This window comes from Phaethon aethereus, assembly GCF_964289735.1.
Source record: "Phaethon aethereus genome assembly, chromosome: 1".
Taxonomy (NCBI): domain Eukaryota; kingdom Metazoa; phylum Chordata; class Aves; order Phaethontiformes; family Phaethontidae; genus Phaethon; species Phaethon aethereus.
This window is the reverse complement of record NC_138575.1, coordinates 59,662,462-59,689,954: the sequence shown is the minus strand read 5'-3', so window position 1 is coordinate 59,689,954 and position 27,493 is coordinate 59,662,462. Positions and strand designations below refer to the sequence as shown.

Sequence of the window (27,493 nt, the reverse complement as noted above, 5' to 3'; positions counted from 1 at the left end):
ATTTTAAGCAGAGGTCAGGTGTTTTGCATTGGCAAAAACTACTTTATGATTGCGAAAAAATAAAATGACACCACTATAAAGCACTCCTTTAAATGCCTTTCCCTTTTTAAAACTGTTTTCTGATGTTGCTATTTTAAAAAGACACAACGCTGCCCGCTCGCTTCTGACCACCAGATGGCTATGGTCCCTCGCACACGCCGCCTGAGCTCCACCAACTGCAGAGGACAACCTCTCGCTTGGCAGTCACCCGCCTAGCAGGCTATGCAACCATTGGAAACAAAACAAAACAAAGTTTTTCCTTATTCTAAGTATTCTGCTGCAACCATTAGACCGGCGCAGACTCAACACGGCGACTGCTCCAGAGCACGCATTCTGGTGCTGCGACTGCCCGGGGGCCGAGAAGGAGCGCTTGTGCTGTGTCTAAGCCTTCATGAACAACCACATTGGGCACAGGATCCTGACCTGGATGGATATTCTGTGTGACCCAGAACGGTTGTTTCTATGTAAGCTGAAGAAAGGCATAACTTCCTTGTTCTGGGTCAGAGTTGCCCTGCATCTCTAAAAATCAAATACATGCTAAAAGTTCGTAAGAATTTCCATGATGTTTGGGTTTTGTGGTTCTTGGCACACCAGCATCGCATTCACAGAGGCAAAAAAACCCCATGCTTCTCTTTTACCTACTACTAGCCTCCAAAGAGTATACAATTTTTTTTTTTTAAGAGTGGTTAACAAAAATATCTCCTGATTTTCCACAACATCATTTCACAAATCAGCACAGAAGTATCCCTTGCTAGTACACTGGGAAGGCTGTTCTCCATCCCACAGGACTTTCATATTGCTCTGCCATGTAAAAACTTCCTCAAAGTTTATTTTGGATAACAAAATTCCCCCTTCCTTCAAAATATGAGAATAAAGCCACTTCCCTTTCCCCTCAGATCACTGGTAGTGGTGCTGCTTAGGGCAGATGGAGATGCTGGGAAGGGATGTACAGTGTGGCCACCCGGTGGGCAGCGGAGAGGGGGCTTGTGAGGAAGGAAAACATTTCTGTAAGTAACTTGTTTTTATCTGTGTGGGGGCACAAGCAAATGGAAGCACAAGAAGAGAGGAAAGCGACAAAAACAGCAAGGAGGACAGGAAAATGTGCAAAAACACAAGAGGAAAAGTAGGTGCCCCAATGCTCAGGAGTGAGGAAATGGAGGTGGCCGGTGGTCACGGAGAGGAGCTGGAACACAAGGAGTTGGACTGGCAGCCAGCCTGTTTATTTTCTGTTTCTCCTGAAGATCTTTCACAAACCAGGAGAGCGGTGATGCCTCTTTGCACAGGGTGATGCCGAGGTGCTTGGTAGCCCTGAGGAGATTTCTCTTTTGTTGACTTGCCTGCTCTCTCCTGGCTTTTAGGGCACCCCGAGCATCCCGCATGGGGCCGGGCAGCTCTGCCGCGCGCCGGGCAAAGAAGTGACCCCGTTGCTTCGTGTCAGTGACTGGTGAAACCCGAGTGAGGGAACGGGGACTCGGGCATGGGCTCACAATCAAAAGCTTCCTCTTCCCCATCTGCTGTCGGCCTTGCAAAATCGGGAGGGCGGGGGGGGGCGGTGCACAGGAACCGCAGCAAGTTCGAACTGTGTGAGTGGGCAGATTCGCTTCCCCCTCCCGGCGGGGTCGCCGGCGGTCAGAGGGATGGAGATGGGTGCGGGGGGACAGGATCCCTCCGTGTGGGTAGGAGAAGCTCGCGGCAGCGCTGTCTCCGGCAGCATTTCGGCGGGGCTGGACCCTGGTCCTTGCCGGGAGCGCCTGGCTGGGGCGTGCGGGGGAGCAGCCAGGCTGGGGGCTCAGCCCTGCTGAGGAGACTCCGGGGGAGACGGGCTCCGCAGCAGGGCTTTTCTCGGGGGGGATCAGTAATTCCCTCCCGGCACAGAAAAGCCGCGTGTGCCGGTCTCCGGGCGCTGCCTTTTCCTGGCTAATCTCGGCAGAAAAGCGCGGATGTGGCACAAGGTGAATTTGACAGCAGGGTGAGGCAAGGACACAGCTTTCCTGCAGCTTTGGGGGAGGCTCTTGCTTGAGCACAGAGCAGCGGGAAAATCTGTATTTAGAAAAATTGCTGCGAGGCAATTCGGTGGTATTTTTAGCTCCTTGGCGGAAAAAAAAGGGGGGGGAGCTTGAAATACCAGGCCAGTCTCAGTGGGAGATAGGTGCTAATTTCTCTGAGATCCTTCGCACAATTTCAATCCAAACAGAAAAACAAACAACAAAAAAAAAAAAGCCAGGGGGTGTGCGACCTGCGGCCAGCAGTGCCCCTCTGCCCGTCCCAGCTGCCTCCAGGCAGTTTGGTGGGACACATTTTGTGCCGCGATTCACACCATCAACCACCAGCTCCGGCAGAGCGATAAGGGGGTGCCCCCCATGCACCTTCGGTCCCTCTCACATCTGCCAGACCGCACCCAGCAGCTGAACACTGTAATTCAAACACCACATTGCCCAGGTGCTCTTGTTAATGATTATTTACCTTAAGAACGGCAGCCAAAGTCCCGAGGTCCTGCTGTGCCAGGCACCGCGCAGTCAAAGGAGGTCTCTGCCACACAGAGCCGACAGCCCCCGGTGCCCGGGATGCTAGGGAAGACCTCCCGAAAAAGGGGGATGTTCCTGATCGTTTGGACTAGCAGCTGTGGTCCATAAATACTGCAGTGCACGGGGCTCTCCAACGCTGCGCCCACCCTTCCCCTAAATGAAGGGCTTTGAACAAATATCTGCCCTTGCTAACTCCTCTTTGTCTTATTCCTTCTTGTTAGCATGTAGCATCATACTTTCAAAACAAAGCTGTTCCAAATAGCAGCTTGGTCAGGTAAATTCAGCCTTGTCTGCCTGCCCTGGAGCGATCTTCTGTAATGAACGAAGAAAAAGGGAGGGGGAAGGGGGGACACAGGCTGTGCCACAGACACCCTGTGTGGCCTTGGGTAAGTTGCTTGAATTCGGCACACCCTGTGTGCCAGCCTCTGAAATAAACTCATTCCCACATCCTGTATCTCCTGGGTTTGGTGTTGTTCACCAGCACAGGCGAAGCCAGGTGCCCATCCAGCACCCCAGAGAGCAGGGCTCCTGTGCCTTGACTCCCCACATATGGAGCAGGGACTGTCCCAGTCCCAGGGCAGATGGCCACAGTGTCCTCCATGTCCCCGGGTCAGCGAGGTGTGCAGCTTTCCCAGCTTGGGACACCAGCTTTCCAACCTTTCCCAGCCCCCCCGGTGCAGCTGCAGAGGACTGGGAAGCACAGCTGGAAGGGGAGCATTTCACCGCTGCCAGTGATGCCGCACGTCCCGCTGGGACTCCCCACTCTTGCGTGAGCCCCAAAACCCCACAGCCTGCCTCTCGCTAATGCTGACTCACCCCTTCCCCAGCGTGGGCATCCTGCTGAGTCAGGGTCATGCCAGGTGCCCCATATTGCTGAGTAAAGGTTTCAGAGCTGCCCTGTATTGCTGAGTAAATGTTTCAGGCTGCGGCGGAGGGGCTCTTTTGCTGAGTCACGGTGGAGCAGGGCCCACGTGAAGCTGTTTATTAAGGGGTGGTTTCCTGTGCACCGCCCTGAGATTGCAGCTGCTGCTCTTGGCCCTGCTCCCGCTTCTCGGGACAATCGGAGAAATCTCCAGAAACAGCCCCGGCTACCCGCAGCCTTTCGTCTGTACAGCCCCGCACAGGAGGGGGACACGTGTCTCCCATACCCCAGGGGCAGGGAACCATGCAGGGGTGGTTTGGAAACCTTGGCCAGGGGTGGGGGGGTATCTGCATCTCACGCTTTTTGCAGAACTTGGTTTCCAGCTCCAGCTCCTCCCCTCCTGAGAAAGGATGTGAGCTGTGGCACAAGGTCCTCCTTGTTGCTTGCATATGTGTAATTTTCAAACCCAGATTTTCACAGTTTGTGCCATCTCGCAGTCAGGGCACACTTTATTTTACACGGTTGTAGCACTAAAACAAAGGAGGCAGCACAGACTAAAGCATTTGCATAAATGGGATTTTTATTTGCTAACTCTGCCCTGCTCCCTCCCACACCTCCCTTTTGCTCCCAAAGTAAATCCCCAGGAGGTCACAGCACCTGTCCCCACCAGCACCAAGACTCTGAGGAGCATGGTGGGCTCTACGCACTCTCCCCCAACATTTCAGCTCAATGTACCTGTAACTTGGAGACCTGCTTCACACTTTAGGTCGTGGCCTGACCCTGGGTATTCGGTCGCAAAGCAGGCACGTGCCTTGCAGGTTGCTTGCTGTGTTCTCCCTCGTCCTCCCTGCTCTGTTCCCAGCCATCCCAGAGCTCTCTCCTTGCTCGTAGCCGTGTGCTGGAGACACCCATGTGCTGCAGCATGTATGTATCCATACATCTATAAAAATACGTATTCTAATCTGTGCAGTTTTTACTACACTACTAATTATTTTTGTCATGCTGGTTCATTTATGCCCGAGAAATCTGCCTGCACCTCCCTCTCCCACCACATCGGTCTCTGGGGCTCCCCTGTGTGGGGTTTGGCCAGCACAGCCGAGCCTGTCTATAGGGCTCTCCCAAGGGTACCAGCAACGCCAGTCCGCGGGACACCTGCAGCGCCTGCGCTCCCCATGGGGATTTCCAATGCGTTGCACCCCCGACCTTCCTTTTTGCACCTTATCTTTGATCTAGACTTGAATCCAAGTCGTGTCAGTTCGATGCTGACATCAGCAAGCACAGTCCGTTCTGTCAGGGCCCAGCTGGGCCGGGCAATCTGCCTTTGGTAAACACGAATTAACACACAACACATCCCTGTGCACTCCAGCACTGATTCCCTCCTTCAGCAAGTCATTTTAAGTGGTTATCGCAACTTCCGCCCCCCCGCCCCCCCCCCGCCCCCCCCCCCCCCGCTCCATTACACAGCAATTCCCGGTTACTGAGTCAGCGTTCCGGGTGCAAACCAGGCGGCTGCGTTTTGCTGTGTCACGGTCCGAGGGAGCCGGTGCACCCCTGCGAGCCCGGGAAGGCTGGCTTTCCCCGGTGCTGCCTCCCCTGCCCGGCCGAGCCGAGCCGCCGGGAGCTGCCTGCCAGAGCCCCGCGTGGAACAGAGCTTCCCGCACGGGCGCGGGAGGGCTGACCCGGCACGCCGTAACTGCCTGCATAACTAGACGTTCCTGGCTGTATTGGCAGGACGTGCTGTTCGGTCTATAAAGAGGAGAAACCCCCCCACTTCCCTATCTCAGGTGACAACACCGACCCCTCAATAACTTTCTGTTGTTGTTAACCATTCATCTGCACCATCTCTTGATTAAGCATTTCCTCAGGGGTTGGGATGTGCAGAAGGAGGCTTTTAAGCCCAGCAGGAACTATTGCAAATATATTGCCTGAGGCTACTTGATTCATCTTTGCTAGAAATCTCCCGGGCAGCTTCACTGGTGCCCATGCACATCGCCCTCACAGCGAGCAGCTCTGGCACCGCTCAGCCACGGTTCGCTGGAAGAGTAGGAGACAAGGGGACTTCTGGCAGGCACGGTGGAGACCACAGGTCTGACACTTCAATGAGATTCAAGCAAAATCTCCTAGTGACCTGGACGCAGGTTGGCCTCTGCTTTCCCCCTGGCTCACTACGCACAGCGTCAGCTGCTCTGGGAGCCAGTTTGTTCCTTCCACTAAAAGCACGCACCTCCTTCCCCGTGCATCGCTCCCAAGTGTTGGCTTCCCAAGTCCTCTTCAAGGAAGAGACGGTCCCTCGCAAGCCTCTGCCAGCACACCGGCACGCTCGGTGTCATTAGCCTTCCCCACACCGCATGGCAACAGCACAGCAGGAGCAATGCAAGTCCTCGCTGCAGAGCACTGGATGGGTCCAGAGACGCCCCGGCAACTGCAAAACTGATGACACCCCACTTTCAGTTCTCCTTCCACCTTGCTGCAGGGCATTTGGGCCTTCCCAGAGAGCTGGGTCCGGTCTCACAGCTGCTCCATCCCAAGTAACCCTGATCAGCTAGAGATCATGCACCATAAATCAGTTATGGGGCACGGCTTGCTTGCCTGCACCCATGGAAAAGCTCACAGCGGCTGTGAGCTGCAGTAGGGACCTTATCTCTTGTGACCAGCCCAGGAGAAGGTAAAGCCCCAAGATCCAGGAGGAGGTACATTGGCTCCATGTCCTGGGGCAGTGTAGTTATGAGCCAGGACTTCTTCCTGGGAAGAAGTATCCTACCTGGAATGGCAGCAACATGACGTGACACCCTCTCTCTCTTCCCTCCAGTCTCACATCCACATCTACCACAACCCTGGATGAAAAGGAAGGAGTAGGACCTTTTGGATACATCCTTTACAGTGCTTCCAAGCATGCAGCCTCTTGGAAGAAGGCAGGCAGGGGACAAAAGCACCGTCCTGAAAGCAACCAGAAAGTCCTGGGCAGAGAAACTGATTGCATTAATAGAGCTGCAGAACAGAGGTGAAAGGAGGGGCAGGGCTTGAGGGTTGGACTTTTTCCATATTATTTCATAAAATGAATAATATTATTCATTCTCATATTCTCATATATTTCCTACTTCCCTCCACCAGAACTACAGGTTCAATCTGTGCTCCAGCTCCCCATGTCAGAATAGGGCTCCCTGAAAAGGACAGAAAATGCGAGCTTTAAGGAGCGACGACAGAGGGAAATGCTCATTTCGGGGACATTCCTGTGGCAAAATGGCATCAGTGTTTTCAGGAGGGACTGCCCATGCAGCCCTATGCTCCCATGGACTCTGCACAGGAGCCCTCTCTCAGGGGATGTTTGGGGCTTTGTCACACTTGCTTCAAAGATTCAGATATCCTGGTGCATTTATTCTACCTTACAGAAAAACAAGCAAGCCAGCAGCAAGTTGTCTGCAATGGCATGGGGGTAAGAGTGGAACGTGACAGCTTTTGCTAGCATGCACTGTTCCTTTAAAAGACAAAAGCAAGACAGGAAAAGTCTGGCTGAGTCAGGCTGGAAGCGCTGACTAATCCTTCCCGAGTGCTGCACCACACGCCAGATGTCTGCCCGAGTCAAAAAACAAGCATGGAAGCGTGATTTCCTCCAGAACATCTTTCTAACCTATAGCACCAAAGCCAGCTGTGGCCAGGTGTAGGAGCAGCGACAGGCAGGCATGCGAGGCACGCAGCTCGGACCGCAGCACCCACCAGCAAAGCCCCAGAGGGGACTCACTAGAGGGGACAGACAGACAGCAGATGCCACAGTCCTTCCCCCTCCTCCCCAGGCTCTGCCTCCCTGCTACCCCACACACAACCGCAGCACGTGGCTTTCTCAGCCCCCCAGCAGCAGGGGAATGGTGGCTTTAAGTGCCCCCCTGCTTTTCCGAAGTACAGCCGGCCGATGCGTCGTCCGTCCTGACTAGCCCTGCTTCCAGCACAGCTACCGTTGGAAACTTCCCACTTCATCTGTTGGCTGCCTCATTGACCACTTCACCAGACAGAAGAGCAGAAGAGCCAGCTACTGGCAGAAGGACCTTGTCCAACTCTCTTTTCCCAAATCAGAGAAATTACTTGCCTTTCACAGAATCACAGAATCATTAAGGTTGGAAAAGACCTTTAAGATCATCAAGTCCAAACATCAACCCAACACCACCATGCCCACTAAACCATATCCTGGAAGTACCCGTCTACATGTTTTTTGAACACTTCCAGCGATGGTGACTCCACCACTTCGCTGGGTAGCCTGTTCCAATGCTTTACCACTCTCTCAGTAAAGAAATTTTTCCTAATATCCAGTCTAAACCTCCCCTGGTGCAACTTGAGGCCATTTCCTCTCATTCTATCGCTAGTTACTTGCGAGAAGAGACCAACACCCACCTCGCCACAACCCCCTTTCAGGTAGTTGTAGAGAGCGATAAGGTCTCTCCTCAGCCTCCTCTTCTCCAGACTGAACAAACCCAGTTCGCTCAGCCATTCCTTGTAAAACTTGTTCTCCAGACCCCTCACCAGCTTTGTTGCCCTTCTTTGGACACGCTCTAGCACCTCAATGTCCTTCTTGTAGTGAGAGGCCCACTCAGAGGAAGTCTCTGCAGGCTTCCTCAGTTTCCCCCAAGTCTTGTATCACATCTTTCAGTCCACCAGCTACCCCACCCTCCTGAGCATCTAAGAGATGGAGTGCTATTCTCCTACATTGCCCTGCACACAGCTGTGGATGTGTGTTGTCTTAGCTCCCCAGGCAGGGTGCAGCCAGGACACAAGCTGGGGCTTAGGGAGAGGAGGCTGCCCACCCTGCCCCAGGCACCAGCCCTTGTAAATCCAGTCCTCTTTGTCCAACCCTGCAGCCCCCAACATAATGAGCACTTCTTGCAGCACTTGAGCTCTGCTGGCCACGGGCACTGCGCTGAAAGGGTTACGGAGCCAGGCACCCTTGAAGGAGAAGTTGCTGGAAGTCCTCTTGTTTGTGCTTAGTTGTCAAGACACATCAGGTGACTTCCTTCTGGTCCCCTGGGGCTGCAGGCGAGGAGGGGGTGACAGCCATGCCGGGGAGGGAAGTGCAGTTGTGTTGCAAGAAGTTTGTACTCACACTGAGGTCAGCGGTTGGGCTGCTCACGTGGCCTGGCAGTATAAAGCTGGATGCGGGAGCCGGGCTGCCCAGCTCAGCGGCTTCACTGTCCCGGGAGCAGAAGGGAAGGAGGAAAGCACGAGCAAGAAAAAAACAACAGGGAAGCAGAGGAGTGGAGAATCATGGAAACTTCCCAGACACGCAGCTCCGAGAGGTGAGCGTGGGACGGGAACAAGAGGGGAAATTCTTTGCCAGAAAGAGTATCGTGTTTCTCCCCTTGCTTTTAGGCATGCTGTTCCTGTTCCTGCTCTGCAGGGAATGGCATTCACCTCTGGATGGAGTCTGTCAGTCTTCCCTACTCGGGACAGGGCTTGGGATGCTGGTGCTCCCCTGTCCCCATCCATGGCTCTCGGGAATACTCTGCTCCTTTTCCTGCCATCCCAGGCTCCCCCTTTTTTCCTAGAGAGCTAAGATACATTTTGCCAGAGGGGAGCGACAGCACTGACATCTGTTTCGCTGCTCTTCTCCAGCACGTCCAAGGACCTGTCAGAACTATTGAAGGAAGCCACCAAGGAGGTGCACGAGCAGGCGGAGAACACCCCGTTCATGAAGAATTTCCAGAAGGGGCAGGTGTCACTCCAGGAGTTTAAGGTACTTCATAGCAGCGTTGTTTGGAGATGGGATGTCCCTGCCAGGAAACACACTGTTAGACGAGATGGGCTGTGCGGGGACTAAAGAGGGAGGAGGGGGACGACGCAAGGAAGGAGGTCCTTTGCGTGACAGCTGCCTGGTATCAGCCCCTCCTGTGCAAAACATGCTCTTCGTCAAACTCGAGTAGAAGGCAGGGCAGGACTGTGCATATCGGAATGGGCAGCCAAGCTGAAACTGAAGCCAAGATTTTTATCCAAGGATAAAAAGACAAAGAGGTTGAAGAGATTAATGCAATTGCTTTTCTCTTTCTTCATAAATGCCTGCGTGTTAATTATTGGCAGTGATGGTTAATGGAGGTATGACTATGTGCAGATACAGGAGTGGCTGAAATGCCAAAAAAGAGGGAGAATACTAAATTCACAACACTAAGGAGCTACAGCTAGAACTAATGATGGAATAGTGATGAAGTGAGGCTGTGGGACCATCTCTGGCACTGAACTTTGCAATGTTTCAGCTGTCACTTGGGTGACAACCAGAGTTGAGACCATGAATAGTAACTCAAAGGCAGACTGAGTTTGAGCAAGCCATGCATGCTACTAACAGGTAGAAGCCTGTTACTTTTCTTAAGATAAAAAAGAATCATTTGCAGATATTAGTCTGTGCCTAACCTCGCTAGATACGTGATTCCTGGGATCTGAGCCACATAACAAAGCCATGAGCAAAAGCAAAGCACACACCTGGGCCAGAAATTCCTGGGAGGCTATAGGATGTGACGCATGGGCTTGCAAATAACAGCTAGTGATCCAACCTGTGGTTTAATTACTTTGTTGTTGAATTGTTCCTTGGCAAATAAATCCACAAGAGCAGGAAAAAGACTACTTGTTTCTGACAGGTCACATTCAGGATACTTAGTCAAGCATAAATTTAATCTCAGGTGCCGACTTCCTGCTGTTAGAAATGTGGCATTGGGTAGGCAGTGAACTTTGAGACAGGTTGGAAATAATGTAAAAAGTCAGGCCTTCAGGAATACAGCTCAGTTTCTTAGAAGATATTTATGTGTTGTCAGGGCGAGTATGATGTGATGTGGGTTTTAAAAAGTAACAATAGTTTTCAAAAGCAGCATTTCCCACTAAACCACTACCTGCCTCTGAAAACAACCACTCAAGTTAGATTTTTTTTAATTTGTTAGGCAATGTTCCTGTATTTTGTTTCTTTTCCAGTAAGCTGGATAACAGGTTATTGTTTAAAAACTTCTATTTTTGTTTACTCTCTTGGCAAACCTATATATCTCCCCTGACACGTGACTCCCCAGAACCTGAATATTTGTTTCCACAACCAAGCCACTGCCCATGTGCTTATCAAAGTCCTATTTGCAGGCACAGCAGGGAGAAGTTGAAACAGCAACTCTTTTATTGCAGAACTGATTGCTTTGTGGCTTTCCCTCCCGTCATCAGCATAATCGCCCCCCCCCCCCCCGACTCACCTGTACTACCTTCATGTTTTACCCTTTGCTGCTGATAAGGGATTCTAGTGTAAGGAAGGGGTAGTGTAGGTGTAAATATGTGTACAGCCTCTGAAAACAGAATGCCTGGGGAAGGAAAGAACACAGCTAGATTGTCTTGTACCACATGGAAAAGCTGGCAGATAGAAGAAAGTATCGCGTAAGCTGGGAAAAACAACAATAACAATGGTTTCAAAATAAAGAAGAGAATATGCAGCCTTGCAGTGCTCCTTCACAAAGGCATCTTTCAGAGGCAGGCTGTGCATCCAGCCCCCTTTTGTCTTGCCTCCTCGGAGCGACAGAGGAGGCAACCCCACTTGCAAGTCTGAACGAGGAGAGCGGTGATGCCTCAGTTCCCAGGATGGTGGGATGCCAACAGAACGAAAAATAAATGGGGTGTGTCATCATCTCATAAGGGAAGCCACATCTTAAAGCATTCAGATTTGAACAATGCACCAGAAAGTATACCTCTGGGAATACCCTCTCTATTGAGTGAGGGAATGGAGAGACTAGACCAGGCATGATTTAACTGGCCTCTAGTTTCCATTACATGAAGCCGCAAGAACTTCAACTTGAGGGGGAAGGCAGCAGCTTTTAAGGGCGGGTACCAATATGCTGCAGAAGGACCTAGGTTTTACCTGTTGCTGCCTCAAGCAGAAGGGGAAGGGCTAATCGCTGTCTCACTGCACCTTGCAACTCTGTTTTCCACATGGGAAACCTGCAACATCACAGACGTGCATGACTCATACTGGGTATGCGCAGGAGTAACTTTTTCTTTAGTAGTATTTATCCCCAAAACCTGAAGAAGACAGACAGATGCACTTGTACCTCACCCTCTTCCTTCTCTTTCAGCTGGTTACAGCATCCCTGTACTACATCTACTCCGCTCTGGAAGAGGAGATTGAACGTAACAAGGACAACCCAGTTTATGCCCCTGTGTATTTTCCAGCGGAGCTGCACCGGAAAGCTGCCCTGGAGAAAGACTTGGAGTACTTCTATGGCAGCAACTGGAGGGAACAGATCCCATGTCCTGAAGCTACTCAGAAATACGTTGAGAGGCTCCACTACGTAGGCCAGAAGCACCCAGAGCTCCTGGTGGCCCATGCCTACACTCGATATTTGGGAGACCTGTCTGGGGGGCAAGTGCTGAAGAAAATTGCCCAAAAGGCCCTCCAGCTGCCCAGCACTGGAGAAGGGCTGGCTTTCTTCACATTTGATGGTGTCTCCAATGCTACCAAGTTCAAGCAGCTCTATCGCTCTCGCATGAATGCCCTTGAGATGGATCTTGCCACTAAGGAAAGAGTCTTGGAGGAGGCCAAGAAAGCATTCCTGCTAAATATACAGGTGAATAACAGCCAGCCAGCCCTGCCTGCCCACACCCTCTCTGAAACAAGATAATAGCTACAGGGGAAAGGCAAAGCCGGTATTTCTGCAGTGGAGCTTGTGGGAAGTTGTGGATTAGGGCAAGCTAGTCAGAGCTGGATGGCTGCAACTTGTCCAACCTGGGAGCCTAGTAAAAAGCTGGTCTCTGAAAAGCAATTCTCCCTCCCCTAGGGTCTGAATTCAGTCTCCTCTGCGTGCCATTATTCATACATGAATGAGGGCTTATACTGCGAGTGGGGATCACCATCTATTTGTCCCACCTTTACAGCACAGCTCCACAGGTCCTCTGTGGCTGCTGACTAGGTGCACAGGTATCTTGCTTTCCTTCCCATCAGAAGATGGGCAATAGCCTTCTCCTGAGCTGGAGGCTTCAGGGAGAACCTGTAAAGTGAACAAGGAGTTTGAAACACTTGACATCACAGGCAGATTATGTTCTGTGCAAAAAGTGCCAAGAGACTTGGACTGAAGGCTTGTGTCTTCCTCTAGTTCCTGAAGTGGCTGGGGCAGGGGCAAGGGGTCCAGTGAAAGAGCAGGAGGCCATATAATGAGACAGCGTTCCCTCTTCTCAGGTGTTTAAGGCGCTGCAGGAGCTGGTGTCTAAGGGCCAGGAGAATGGTCACCCTGTGCAGCCAAAGGCAGAGCTTCGCGCAAGGAACGTTAATAAACCATACGAGCACGGTAAGACACTTCTAAGGACAGGTGTTTAACATTATTCCTTGCTGTTTTGTTCTCCTCCCTTCTTCTGCTCTTGTTTGTAAAAACCACTGAGAAATGAGCACGACATGGTTGCCCTGTCTCTTCTCCAGCCATCAGTAACAGGCAGTGCGAGGAGGGGCACTGGTGTGTGCAAAGCTTCTCAACACGACAGAGCAAGGATGACACATTGGGGCTCCCCAGAAATAGTGTCAATGAGGGAGCTTTACAAGAAGACACTCACCTCTCCTCCTCTTAGGTTTTAACAAGTGTAAGGTTCATTCACCACATGAGTTTTGACCGCAGGGAAAAACAGAGTTCACAGAAGCAAAGGCTGCAATTTTGGGCCCAGCATCACAGCTGTGGTGCTGTGATGCTGACAGGAGGTTCTTCCAGACACACAGCCCTATCCAACAGCTTGTCCTTTCGGACTAAATCTTCCTCTGGTCATTTTCCTGCCTTCCAGAAGTATTTACTGAAAACACTCCTGAAAGTGTGCTGGGTTTATAACAAGTATTTTTCTGGATGGTGAAATGTAACAGGCTGGGAAGTGGGGATGTACAGGCTGCCCATCAGCTTTGCAAAACTGAGTAAGCTCCATCTACTGGCAAACACCGATCCTGAACTGGGCAAAGCCCAAGCAGCAGCTGCAAGCAAACCAATCCCTTTTCATGGAGCCAGATTTGTAACTGAGTTAGGAGCAGGCTCAGATGTTTACAGAGGAGAGTGGCTTCCCTGATAACGTGTAGTTCAAATAAAAAAGCCCTTATGACTTACACATTCTAAAGCTAAAATGGAGGTTTTTTTGGTGCATACTGTATTAAACCACAGTTTTCCCATGTCAAAGAATGAAAAGCAAACCTTGTCTTGCACATCTGTAGCCGATGAAGCTTAGAGCAACTTCTTTGGGAAAGGCAGTAAAAGTTCTCTGTGAAACTTTGCTGCTCCTTTCCCAGTACACTCATAAAAGTAGGATTTTCAGAAAAGTTTGGTGTTGGATGAGCAATCCCATCCTGAAGTTGTACTGGGAAAATTATTTTGTCTGGAGTGCTAAGGACCACCTGTTTAAGGTCGTTTGATGCCTAACCAATTAAATCAATGAGATATAGGAGACAAAATGCCTTTTAAATTTTGGCTTAAGTATTTGGCTGTCTTCTGCATACATCAAGGGTTTGATGGAGCTGGGCAGTGCATTTAATAAGCCTGTAAGGAGACAAGGGAAGAGGCCGGTACCTAAGTACAGGTAGAGGGGGTGTGAGTCTTTCTGATTCCCAGGTCAAGTCTGCTGCTTCCCTCCTTCACCTATCCTGGGAGAGCAGAACCTGCTGCTGCTGTTTCTCCCACCCCAACTGGGCTCTGAGCTTCCTCCTTCTCCCCCTGACAACTCTAGCAGGGTCTGCTCCGGCACTGAGGAAACTGAGCGTGGCATACCGGCAAATTTTTGCCTCAACTTGTTCTCATCTGCTTTTTTTTTTTTCCCTTTTCCTATCTGATCTAGGTCCAGCGCCTGGGAAAGAAAGTGAGAGGACAAACAGGAGACACACAGACATGATGCCTATCACTCCCCTGGTGCGGTGGATCCTGGCACTCGGCTTCCTAGCCACAACGGTCGCCGTGGGCTTATTTGCCATGTGAAGAAGCAGGATCTTCACCTTCTCTCCGTGCCTTGCCTCACCCTGAACTAATCCACCTTCCCCAGTCCTTTTGAGAGAAATTCCCCCTGATTGGGTACTGTGATCTGGGCTCTGCCACTAATATTAGGAGACTTTTCTCCCCAGAAATCAGAGAGAGTGCTGTAAGGGGGTTCAGGCAAAGTCTCTCCCGTGTGTGGTGTGAGCTCTTCGCAGAGACTAACTTTATCAACAAAAACTAAGGGTAGAAAAGGCTAAAAACAATGGCCAGGAATTGTCGTTGCTTTACAGAGTGCCTGCAAAAATCCTACAGGATCAGAAATGCAGCTTTGACATCTGCCTCTCCTCAGAAATATGAAGCTCCCCGGAGCTCTGTTTGCTCAATTTTTTATACTGCTAGATAATACTGTGATCACTTTTTCTGTGGAGCCACACGGCTCCTGTGGGTTATAGACTTTTATATGACACTAGTAGGTCTTTGTTAATTCTTTTTCCAATCTTTTTTTTTAAAAAAAAGCAGAAGACAGTTGTTGAAGACACAGTGTCATTCTCTTGTCTGCTTATGTAATTTATACACATAATAAACTTCAATGTAAAGTCTTCAGGCCTGGTGTTTTCTATTATTAAAGGCTTACCTAGGGAGAAAGGAGGTGTCTTTCTTCCTCCCAGTTTTATGTCTTTCGGAGCTGCTGCCTCCAGAGACATTGCAGTAGACTCAAGTAGGAGCTATCATCAGAGCCAGACTCTGCTCCCACTCAGTGCTAAGAATAACCTCTTACAAGCTGGGGCAAGTTTCTTCAGCTCCTACATGCTGGACTCTATTTCTAGAAATAGCACAAAATTCTGTAAGCATACAAAGTATCTTTAAGGGGTGGAAGCGATACGTAAGAGCTGGTTGCTCTTCTATTAAAAGCAAAAGGTAACGGGACCCTCAGCCAGTCTAAACCAGGACAGCTCTCCCTGACCGCTACCAGCTAAGGGCTCCATTACCAGACTGCCTTTGTGAGAACTTCAGCATGAATCAGAAAAGCAAGTATGTTTTCACCACCCAGAAATTAAATGCACATTAGGTTTTGATCCTAAACGGGAGACATCAAGTGGGCAACTGCATGCCCTCACCTAGGTAAGGAACCAACCCAACTTACTCCCAGGACTTGGCACACACACGGTATTGCGAACGGCACTCCGAACACGCAGCACTGCTGGAGCAGCCCATGCGCACAGCTTGCTTTCCCCGCCTTTTGCTGAGGCAGATCTGGAGGCCTGGCTTTGTGGCCAGCCACTGTTATGGCCATGGGCCCTATCTGCTTCAGAGGGTCTTCTAACGCAGGGGTCACTGCAGGAGAGGCTGCAGCTCAGGTATGGCACAGCAGGTACCAACAAGGCCATTACCTATCACCTCCGAGCCCACTCCACTCTTTCTACCAGAAAGCCTTCTGTGATCAACCTGTCTCCATGATGCTGCCTGTTCTGCCTGTGACCTTAATCCCAAAGACACGCTTTCCTACTGATCTGTTTTAAAGACCAGCACTGAACCTGCTCAAAGAGCAAGAATCAGAAGGCAAGTCCTGCTGAGAATAAGCAGTGGGAAAGAGGGGCTGTCATTACTCTCAGGCTCTTAACTACCCTATATTCCTTGCGAAATCCCCTTTAATACTTCTCTGTTTGGACCCATTTGCCAACTTTTCTTAAAAAAAGATAGTCAGATGTTTGAAAAGCAGGGATATGAGGCTTGATAGCTATTCAAATACAAGAATTTATTAATTTATTCAAATTTATATTACGTTCTACCTGTTCAGTCCCTCTAACCTACCCCAACTAAATTAAGTGTTCATCCAACCATTCTAAACAACTAAGCATCCCAAATATGCAAATAAATGCCCATGAGCTCAGAAATGCACTCTACCACACTCAGCCCCTCTCCACTGCCCAAAGAGATCATAACTGTTACATCAAAGTTAGGAAACCTGGATTCAGACTGACATCATCCCCTCCCTGCTCATGGCAGAAGAGCTATGGTGCTTTGAGTATCTCACAGCCATTGGGCTATCGCACACTGAAGAACTCTAGACTGAGCCTAAAGAAGTCTTCAGAAGTGAGGGCTAAGGCATCGCTTTGTACTAGATTTATGATCTTTATATCTGGTTTCTCTGCAACGTGATGGTCTTCATTCTCCAGCTACTGCTTTTAAAACCTCCCTTGCAACGTACCACGTGTCCCAGCTCTGTTTGTATTTAGGATGTGCCCTACCACATTTCTGAAGAGCCAAAATGCTTATGCAATGACCCACGAGCCTTGCCCCCAAATTCACTACTAGTCAGAAAAGCATCCTGGAGAACCTGTATCCTGAGGCAGCAGCAGCCGCCTGTTTGCAGGCTGTCAGGCTTGCTGCACAGCCACTGCCATCCTGCCCGCCCGCCATTTCCCCACAGTACATCCCACCACATCCAGTGGGTTTCTCCTCTGCCCTCCCCTTTGTGCCCGTGGGCCTGCTGCACTGCAGCGAGCCTGCCCAGGCCCAGGTCCCTCCTGCTCACAAGGACACCCCACTGAGGCCCTGCCACCCCACCAAGCCCTGCAATGACAGGCTCCAGCTGGCCCCAAGGCGCCTAGAGCAGTAATTTATTTTATTCTCGGTAATTAACGTCTCCTCCCTCGCCTCCCGCCCGCCCTGCGGCGGCCAGACTCCCCCCCGCCGCGGCCGGGCCTCGCATCCGCCGCCTGAGGGACACTAGCGCCCTCCCTCCCCCCGCCCGCAATGGTTTCACCCACTCCCCCTTCCGCGCACTGCCACAATGGTCCTGACCGACCGCCATTTGGCCTCCCTCCGCCCTTCTCTCCCAGATTTCGCGCCAAACTGCGCCCGCAGGGCAGGGGGGGAGCGCCCCGGCCAATCGACGGCAGAGGCGATGCAGCGCACTCCCTCGCGGGGCGGGGCGGAAGGGCGGCCTCGGCCCAATCCGCGGCGGCGCGCTGCGGACGGGCCAATCGGAGTGAGCGGCGGCGGCGCCGCACCCCGAGCAGCAGTTTCGTTTCCGCCGCGCGCCGGTTTTGCCGCGAAAAAGTTGGTTGTGGCTTTCTGCGGGCAGCGAGGTGCGGGGTGCGATGGGATGGGGGATGGGGGATGGGGGATGGGGGATGGGGGGGAGGGTCGGCGGCCGCGCGTGGGACCGCAGGGGTTTATCCCGTGGGGCTTCTGGGGTGGAGGAGGAAGAGGACGGGGGCAGCTGGGGTGGCGGGGGTGCGATGCAGCCGTGGGGAGGATCCCGTGGGGCGTTTGGTGCGGGGCAGGGGGAGGTGGTTGGGGCTGACCGAGCGCTCTCGCCCCCGCAGGGCAGCAGCAGTCGCCATGTCCGGCTTTGACGACCCCGGCATTTACTACAGCGACAGTTTTGGGGGCGATGCATCGGTGGACGAGGGGCAGGTTCGGAAGTCGCAGCTGCAGAAGCGGTTCAAGGAGTTTCTGCGGCAGTACCGGGTGGGCACGGACCGGACGGGCTTCACCTTCAAATACAGGTGCTGCTGTGACGCCTTTTCTCCCCTTCTGTGCCTTACCCACTCCTCTTTGTACATTGAATCTGCTGTTAACCTCCCTCCTGCAACGTACACCCCAGATATACATTAGCACATGTCAGCTTTTCTCTTCCCATAGACCCTAAAGAGCTCTTTGTCAGTGTCAGGAATGTTGTTGTTCTCATTTAACCTTATAGGAAAACAGGCCTGATGTCCCAAATTTTTAGGCAGCCAGCCAATGTCAGAGGTAGCAATAGAAGGATCCACACTGTCAAGCTTGCACCTAGTTCTGAAATTCAAGGTCTGTCTTCAAGTTCTAGTGCTTTCTAGTCTGGAGTTTGTCTGTATCCATTAAAATCATTGCAGCACTGTCTGATGCATGCTGAGGCTATGAAGGCCCCTTGGCCATCCCTTTGCCTCTGCAGCTTGGAGGCACAGCTGTGAGAGAACGTGGAGATGTATCATGCAAGGGCTGGGACAGGCTGTCACTTTTCGTCTCTGAATTTCATGCACTCTGCCTTTTTTAAGGGGAATGTTGCCTGCTACGCTATTACTTCCTTTTTCTAAATAATATTTTAGGTATAACAGATATTATCCTTTGTAGAAGTTTTCTAATTGCCTATGTGGTCATGTAAATCTAGTAAACAATTAGTGCTATATTTTACATAGTCACTGCAGACACTGGTGTCCCTGGTCTTGTGTCACGTTTCAAAGTGGTTTGGGGTGAAAGATTTGCCCAGGTCACCCCCCAGGCTTCTCTTGGCACTCTCCTGATTTTCTCCATTTGCTTTCCAAACCAAGGCCTCCCCGCAGAACCTGCTTTCTCTGCTCCCTGTTTGTCATAAGGTTGCTGCGAGTGACTGCTACTTTCTGCCGTGCAAACCTTTACCGCTTACTGCCTTCCAGGGATGAGCTTAAACGGCACTATAACCTGAGTCAGTACTGGGTGGAAGTGGAGATGGAAGACTTGGCCAGCTTTGATGAAGATCTTGCTGACTATCTCTACAAGCAACCAGCAGAGCACCTGCAGCTGGTAAGGATGGATGAGGTTGGCAACCTGGCATGCTGACATTGTCACTTTGTGAGAGCAGCCCTGACAATACACTGTAATGTATACCCATAATAGCCTAGTTGTTCCCTTTGTAGTTGGAAGAAGCAGCAAAAGAAGTCGCAGATGAGGTCACCCGTCCTCGTCCTTCAGGGGAGGAAACTCTCCAAGACATCCAGGTCATGTTGAGATCAGATGCCAATGCAGCCAACATCCGCAGCCTGAAGGTGAGGTGAATCCGCTGCCGCACCGAGCAGCGGGTGGCAGCACTTGCTCGTATGTGGGTGTGATTGCAGGGAAGCTTTTGGTACTTGATCACATAGTTCAGGACATGGATTGTACAGCGTCCAGGCAGGGATACTCTGCAACTTAAATCTGACTGCAGAGGACTGTTATTAGTGATTGCTGCTGTGGGGACATTATTGCTATTAGTGATGATCTGCATGGAGTGTTTTGTCCTTTTCTTTTTTGTTTTGAAATCAGCATGGCGTTAAGTCTGCTACTCTACCCTCTGCTACTCTAGAGCAAGACAGTGACTTTGTCAAGAAGCGCAGGCTTTTTTGTTCTGGTACCTTAGTCCCATGAATGTAGGAAGTGTAGCTTAGAAAGAACTGTGTTTATTTAGTATCTTTAGTTTCCCATCCATCCTCCAGTGACAGCGTTCTCACCTTCCCTTCACCTTTTCCCTTTCAGTCCGACCAGATGTCCCACCTTGTGAAGATCCCTGGGATCGTAATTGCAGCAACCCCTGTGAGAGCCAAAGCCACCAGAATAACCATCCAGTGCCGCAGCTGCCGTAACACCATCAGCAACATTGCGGTGCGCCCAGGCCTGGAGGGTTACGCTCTCCCCAGGAAATGCAACACGTAAGGACTAACATGGGGTTGCATGCCACAGGCTGGTGGGCAACAAAGGCTGCGTCCCCTCCTCCTGGTGCCCCTCCATCCCACGCCTGCTGCACAGGGTCACCTCCCTGTCACACGAGGCAGAATCTGTGCTGTTCTCTGCCTCTTCCCTTCGTGTTGCCCTCGTGCCTGCGTGCGCTCCACCCGTCTGTGGTTCGTTAGATCTGTAGGGTGCTTTGCCTGTTGTACTTAAAGGTTCCTTCCTGCTGCCAGCTGTCTCATAATGCTGCTGTCCTAACTTCCTATTCAGTTGTTATCTTTTTCAAACGTATTGCTGCTATGTTCCCCCTCCCCAGGGGGGCTGTTTTGTGTTACCTTCTGTAGAGATGCTTTATACCGATTTTTCCAATCACGCGTTACGGCTCTAGGTGCCTACGCGTACGCTGAGCGTTAGGCTACCGCTGTGCTGCGGCTCTTGCGGACCGATCCTGGTGGGTTGTGTCTTTGAGCTTGTGCCTGCCGGTATTTATTTTCTGCGCCTTAATCTCTAATGCAGTTTGAGAGGTCTTTGGGATAGGGATCATTCCTGCATATGGTCTGTACAGCGCCTGATCCTTGACTGTACGAGTGCATCTGCGCCCTTGTGTGACCCTCCCCAAAAGCCCCGTCCCTGCCTGCATGGAGTCAGGCACCGGTAGTGATGTACTGAGACAGCAGCAGGACGTGGACGTGCTCCTTGTCTCAGAGAGCTTGTAGTCTAGCAAGGCAGATACATCTCGAGAGACTGGGACGTTGATGGCAGCCTTGTCATGTTGCTAATTGCTTTCTCACCAGAAAGCACTTAACATTTGCTTTGTGCGCGAGGTTATAAAGGAAAATGCCCTGCCGTGTCGCTGAGTCTATACTGTTACCGTCTGTGTAATTAATGAGTTGCCTTCCTCCCTGCTTTTAGCTAGCAGGGAAGAGGGGGAAGGCAGGGAGGGTATTCAGGCAAGTATCACCCTGCCTTTGCCTTCTCGTACCCACTTTTGGCAGCTGTTGAAGACAAGACAGAAGGGTTGGTGAGCCTTTGGTTCAGCCCTTTGTGACTGCCCTTGGTGGGGTGGTGTTCTGGACTGTCACCACTGTCTCCTCTACAGGGAAGCTCCCAGGGATGGCTCCTGACTGCCAGCAGCCTTCCCTGATTCATCTCTTTGCACAGAGAACAAGCTGGCCGCCCGAAGTGCCCGCTGGACCCCTATTTCATCATGCCAGATAAGTGCAAGTGTGTGGACTTCCAGGTCCTGAAGCTGCAGGAGTCCCCAGACGCTGTGCCACACGGGGAGATGCCCCGGCACTTGCAGCTGTACTGTGACAGGTACCAGTGCCATCTCCCCGCCTCACCCCTCAGGGCTAGTGGGTGTTGCTGATGCCATCCTTTCCCCTGCTACCATCCTCTGCATTCCCCTTCCTCCTCTTAGGTACCTGTGTGACAAAGTTGTCCCAGGGAACAGAGTCACTATCATGGGCATCTACTCCATCAAGAAGTCTGCCCAGAGCAAGAACAGAAGCCGTGACAATGTGGGTGTGGGCATCAGAAGCGCTTACATCCGCGTCGTGGGCATCCAGGTGGACATGGAGGGCTCGGGTGAGGGCTGCTTTTGGTGCCCGTCTGGTCTGTGTTGGTAGCCTGGTGTTGGGAGAGCCCCATTCCTGAACAACGTGGTCACTCAGCAAGGATTGTGTGAAATCACAGCCTGGATCCTCCTCTGCTGCTTATATAGCAGGAGGTCCAAGCCAGTCCAGGGGTCTAATTTGCCCTGGATGCTCTCCAGTCATGTCCTGTCCTGTATGACTTTTTCTTAGTGATACTAAATGAGGAGGCTTCAGACTGAGTCCTCCAGGGTATTCAAGTGCTTTTATCTTATTGATCTTAGTGGGAATCTGCTAAGCCATCCCTGAGGATCCAGGCTGAAGTCGATGGTTAAAATTGAGCTATGTATTTAAAACATGGTCCTGACTGTAATTCTCCCTCTGGTTCCGCCAGAACTGCTTTGCCCAAGATCCTTGCTTTTTCCTACCAGCCTCTAAGGACAGAGCCTGCCTTGCTGGGATAGCAAATGCCTGCTCTCTCTACCCTTTCCAACCTGTGGCACTTGGCATGATCTTCAAGAAGGGGTTTTGGTGGTAGCGGGTGTGGGGGGAGTAGTGTCATTCACTTTAAAACATCCATTTGTTCACTGTTGCGCCACTCTCTTCATCCCTGTACAGGACACAGCTTTGCTGGCTCGGTGACCCCTCAAGAAGAGGAGGAACTTCGTCGCCTGGCTGCCATGCCCAACATCTACGAGACCATCGCCAAGAGCATTGCGCCTTCCATCTATGGCAGCACTGACATCAAGAAGGCCATTGCCTGCCTCTTATTTGGAGGCTCTCGCAAGAGGTGGGGAAAAGTCAGCCTGGTGGTGAGAAAGTGGGGGCAGGGGTGTCATTCATGGCACAAAGCCCTCGTACAGTCTTCTGGTGGTGCTGCCAGCACCTGCCACTGGTCAGCAATGCTTAGCTATCAAAATAAATGCTCACCATCTCTCCTCCCTCTCTTCTTCCCACCCTGTTACTCCAGGCTCCCGGATGGGCTGACCCGCAGAGGAGACATCAACTTACTGATGCTGGGTGACCCGGGCACGGCCAAGTCTCAGCTGCTGAAGTTCGTTGAGAAGTGTTCACCCATTGGGGTAGGTGGTTGGAGATGCCCACTTGTAGTGTGGCTCGTTTCTTCCTTCTGCTCCTTGCATAGCACCGAAGACCAGACGGCGGTCACAGGAGACACCTGCCCATGCATCTACAGCTAGACTGGCTGGCAGAGGTGCGAACTGTCATTTCTGGTGCTAGCCTGGAAGAGATGGGGTGCAGGATGGGGGACGGGGGAGGGAAGGGGAAGCAGGTAATGCCTTTCATTATGATATGAGCCAGGCTATTTGCAGACGTCCAAAGATGTGACTAGGGCTGTTGTTTATTGTTGAGACTTGATTAGCAGAGAGGCTGGCTGGTCAGGACAAATGAAGTTGACTGCGTCTCAGGCACGGACCTTCAGGCTGAGCCCAGGCATGAAATTATATTTTCAGCTGTGTTTTCTTGTAGTCTCTATTAAACTTGGCCTCTGACTGCGTTGTTCCCTTGGGGGAAAACAAAGCTAATGCAGCAGCCCACCAAACAGTGAATCGCTCCCTGTTCTGCACTTAGTACCTGCACTGGTGTGTCTGCAAGCCCTCTGGTACCTCACAGCTGCTTCGTCTGAGGCCTGGGACTTGGCAATAGTCTCGCTCTGTACCCAGCATGTCTGCTTCTGGCATGTGCTGAGGGGTTTTTTCCTGGAGGTCCTTGTGTTTCCTCCAGCAGCTCTGGATTTTGTGGTGCTGGGGGTGCTTCGTCCTCTAGCTGGAGCGGTGGGCTGACGTGCTGTCCCCTTCCTTGTCCTGCATGCCACTAGGTGTACACCTCGGGGAAAGGCAGCAGCGCTGCCGGCTTGACGGCCTCGGTGATCCGCGACCCTTCCTCCAGGAGTTTCTTCATGGAGGGAGGAGCCATGGTGCTGGCGGATGGGGGAGTGGTGTGCATCGATGAGTTTGACAAGGTACCCATGGGGCTGCCTGCACAGGAGTGGGGAAGACAGCCGTTGGGCTGCCAGCTTCTCTGGGGAGAGCCCAGAGCTGCAGGAGAAAGGCTGACTCTGCTGAGGCTGCCTCACTTTTTCCTTTGGGCAAGGTCAGGGGATGGAGCTGCAGGGAAATTCTGATTACAGCCTGTGCTCTTGGGCAGAGGTATTAGCAGAGCTTTACCTCGGGGGTCAGCATCGGTGGGTGACTAGCTGATGTCCGGCAGAGGTGACTGATGATGACTTTTTTTTTTCTCCTCACCTCATTTCTCCCACCTCTGATGAGAAGATGCGGGAGGATGACCGTGTGGCCATTCATGAGGCCATGGAGCAGCAGACCATCTCCATTGCTAAGGTGAACTGCGGGTGCCTGTCACCCTGGGGCGGGAGCCTGACTTCCAACTGGGTTTCTGAGAGCCCAGCAACCAGTGGTCATGCATCTTCTGTCAGAACTGCCCATTTCGGAGTCCAGGCAGTGGTTTTGATGGTTACCGATTTCTCTGATCTGAGTCTGGTCAGCCCTACCTGTAGGCTTTGAGTTGTCTTTTCTCAGGCAGCCTCAACTTCAGCAGGACTGAAATGAGCTCCTCTAGATTTGGTAGTTCTGCTGATGTCCCCGTGTCAACCTGATGTCACTTCTTTTTCTTCCTGCCCACTGCACTCCATCCCCTCAGAAGATCTACAGAAACTGCCTGACATCCTGGTGCCAGGTCTTCTCTCAAATCAGAGTTTCTCTTCATTTCCAGTGCTCCCTCCTGCTCTCTCTGGCTCACCCCTTAGCTGTTCAGTGCCTGGTAACAGAGCACCCACCACAGCTTTTTCTTGCTGGTCGCCCTCGCCCTGCTACCTGCAAACCCACGCTTTGTCCCTGGGGCTGTCCATGGGGACTCAGCACTGGCTGATCAGTTTCTGGCTCAGATTGCAAACTTTGAGTGGGGTATTGTCTGTCCTTGCCTGTGACATGAGGTTTTAAAATAAAGTTACTCAGTGCTTAGGTCTCAGCTGAAGCCAGGCCTCCTCCAGAAGGGCATGTGGGTCCAGCCCCATGTAGCTCCTGTGCTGACCCCTCTCCAATATGGAACCATTACAGAACAACTCAGTGCTACTTAAGGGGTTTTATTTAAATGCAAGGGATTGAGGATGAGTCTTTACAAACTGCTTTGGATGTTTCACTATGAGTTAGTACCCTTCCAGCCTTTCTGTGACATGGATGTGGTCTTGACCCCATCTATTTCCCCTTCCCCCTCCAGGCAGGTATCACAACGACACTCAACTCCCGCTGCTCAGTGCTGGCAGCTGCCAACTCCGTCTTTGGTCGCTGGGATGAGACCAAGGGCGAGGAGAACATTGATTTTATGCCCACCATCCTGTCCCGATTTGACATGATCTTCATCGTCAAGGATGAGCACAATGAGGAGCGAGACATGGTGGGTTGGGGTGCATAGGTGCAGCTGGGACTCGTGGTGCCCCATTTTTCGGGAGGGGGAGGCCGGGGGGGGTTCCTGCTGCCTGACTGCCACCTTCTCTCTTAGACGCTGGCCAAGCATGTGATGTCCTTACACGTGAGCGCCTTGATGCAGACCCAGGCCGTGGAAGGTGAGATCGAGCTGAACAAGCTGAAGAAGCTCATCTCCTTCTGTCGGACGTGAGTGAGAAGCATGACTTTTTGGCAGCGCCTGGTCTGTACGGTGGGAGGCAGTGGTGAGAAGCGAACCACGCAGCCGGTATTTGCAAGCGCTCTAGCTGGGTGACCTTTTTTTTTTTTTTTTAACTCCTGCCTTGAAAAAAGGGAAGCAACAGCAGCTCGCAGCAGTGCCGCAGCGTGGCCCAAGGAAACGAGGGGTGCCCAGGGACCCCCCTGCGCAGGGGAGGCTCCCCAGCACCGCCACCTCCAGCTCCTGTCCCACCTTGCAGGAAGTGTGGCCCTCGGCTGTCGGCGGCGGCGGCGGAGAAGCTGAAGAACCGCTACATCCTGATGCGGAGTGGCAGTCGCCAGCACGAGCAGGAGAGCGACCGCCGCTCCAGCATTCCCATCACCATCCGGTGAGCAGTCCTGCCCTCCTCACCCCACCGAAACCCTCGGGGTTGGGGTTGCAGAGCTGGGAGTCGCCTGGGGTAGCCCAGGAAGGGGGTTAGTGGGGTGCTGGGACTTGGGGGAGCCATCTGTGAACAGGGCAATACTGCGGGCAGGAGGTGCCCGGAGTGATGTAGGTGGGGGGGTCAGGGGAAGGAGAAGACCCATCGGAGCCGCAGTAGAAAGCAGGAACATCTCCTTTGGCCACAGGCAGCTGGAGGCCATCGTGCGCATTGCTGAGTCCCTGGGGAAGATGAAGCTTCAGCCCTTTGCCACGGAGGCAGACGTTGAGGAGGCCTTGCGGCTCTTCCAGGTGTCCACGCTTGATGCAGCCATGTCAGGCAGCCTGTCAGGTGAGGGGGAGATGCTCTGTGCTGAGGGCCTGAGGGACATGCTGGGCCTGGTTGCTCAGGGCAAGCAGAGACAAGCTCCCCTCCCAAGTCCAGGTTGGCAGGTCAGGGGTGCTACCAGGCACCCCCTGGGCGGGTGCCGGACCTGCTTTCTGAGCAAAGGCAAAGCAATGCCTGTGGCAGCAAGGGGCTGTCATGGCCATGGGGCTGGGGCTCACAGGGAGGGCAGTGACAAATGACACTGAGGGTCTCCACCCATGCTTAGCAAGGGAGGGATGATTTGACCCCTTGTGGTCTCAATGGCAGAGGCCAGTGCTGGAGGTGGTTCCCCAACCTGTTTGTCCTCTAATATCTTTCCCTATGGGAGTGGAGACAAAGTTTTCTTGGGAGGCAGCATGGCACAAAGGGTCTGAAGGAAGCTTGAGCAGTCAGGTCCATGTTCAGTTGTGTCTTTGGAGCTCCACAGCCTTTGATGGTGGATTTGCTCATGGGTTCCCTAAAGTTTCTGAGACGTGCAGGTGTGGTGGGAGACACAGGAGATGGGCACTTCGGCTTTGAGAGGGATGTCTGGGCAGCACAAAGAGCTCATGCAGCTTCTCCCTCCAGGGGCAGAAGGCTTCACAACACAGGAGGACCAAGAGATGCTGTCCCGCATTGAAAAGCAGCTGAAGCGACGCTTTGCCATTGGCTCCCAGGTGTCAGAGCACAGCATTGTACAGGACTTCATGCGGCAGGTGAGCCAGGGACCCCGTGGACTGTGAAACCAGGGACCCGAGGCTGCCACTCGGGGGGTGAAACCCATTCCCTAAGAGGTGGCTCGAGAGCCTTTTGGTCATATCAGCTTTTGAAGTTGTTTGTAAGCAGTGGTGTGCATTGTGATTGCAGAGTTTAAGGGGAGTGAGGCGAGAACTTGTTTTTCTGCAAAAGCACTGAGGTTTGGGGCTGTTTGCGTAGGTTGGGGTCCTACCCTTGAAACCAGAACCGTTCCATTTGTGAGGCTGGCTGCAGTCAGACCTCAAGTAGTGAAAGGGGAAAGGAACATCAGTGCCTGGTGCCACTGGGCTCCCTCCTTTTGGGAGAGGCACAGCCGGGCTTCAGCAGTGATTGCGGGTTCCCACTGGGCTCTGGTGAGCTTTTCCCTGCCGGCTCATCTCCCACTGCTCTCCCCTTTTCCAGAAATACCCAGAACACGCCATCTACAAGGTGCTGCAGCTGATGATGCGGCGGGGGGAGATCCAGCACCGCATGCAACGCAAAGTCCTCTACCGCATCAAGTGACCTCCCTGTCCCACGCACGGGGAGGGAACTGCTGCTGCCTGACGCCTGCCCACACGCAGGCAGAGTGCCCAATGGGGTCGGAGCCTGCTCCTGGAAGAAGCTTTTCCTTGGGGAGCCAAACAGCTTAGGGCCTTCCTGTTGAACGGGGGTTTGGGGTAGTCAGGGTTCCCTTTGGGTGCTCTGTCGCTGTGTCACGTCAATGTTTCTTTGAACTCTAAAAGCTTCTAGTTTCTGTTAAAATAAAAACTGATATTGGTAGCCCAGGGTCTTTGGCTGCCTGGAGGGACAGAGGGGAAGGGGTTCCCCTCCTTCAGAGGCAGTGCAGGATTTTGGTTGGAAAAGCATTGCTGCTACTCACCCTGTGTTAACACTGCCCAGCACTCAGCCTGGGGACTCGC

The 27,493-nt window shown here is 52.3% G+C and overlaps 2 protein-coding genes across 2 annotated transcripts; both read left to right on the top strand.

Annotated features, from left to right (window-relative positions):
- Positions 1-8,676: 8,676 nt before the first annotated feature.
- Positions 8,677-14,413, top strand: HMOX1 (heme oxygenase 1; the record flags this gene model as incomplete). Its single annotated transcript, XM_082014460.1, has 5 exons — positions 8,677-8,708; positions 9,025-9,145; positions 11,499-11,990; positions 12,599-12,707; positions 14,221-14,413. The coding sequence occupies 5 exons, from the start codon at positions 8,677-8,679 to the stop codon at positions 14,355-14,357; spliced, it is 891 nt and encodes a 296-aa protein (XP_081870586.1). The 3' UTR covers positions 14,358-14,413.
- A 3,289-nt stretch (positions 14,414-17,702) lies between these two features.
- On the top strand, positions 17,703-27,095 carry MCM5 (minichromosome maintenance complex component 5; the record flags this gene model as incomplete). Its single annotated transcript, XM_081999024.1, has 16 exons — positions 17,703-17,869; positions 18,773-18,899; positions 19,013-19,141; positions 19,608-19,780; positions 20,961-21,116; positions 21,220-21,386; positions 22,010-22,181; positions 22,362-22,473; positions 23,229-23,372; positions 23,683-23,748; positions 24,644-24,820; positions 24,926-25,038; positions 25,308-25,436; positions 25,678-25,820; positions 26,424-26,551; positions 26,994-27,095. The coding sequence occupies 16 exons, from the start codon at positions 17,703-17,705 to the stop codon at positions 27,093-27,095; spliced, it is 2,205 nt and encodes a 734-aa protein (XP_081855150.1).
- Positions 27,096-27,493: the final 398 nt, after the last annotated feature.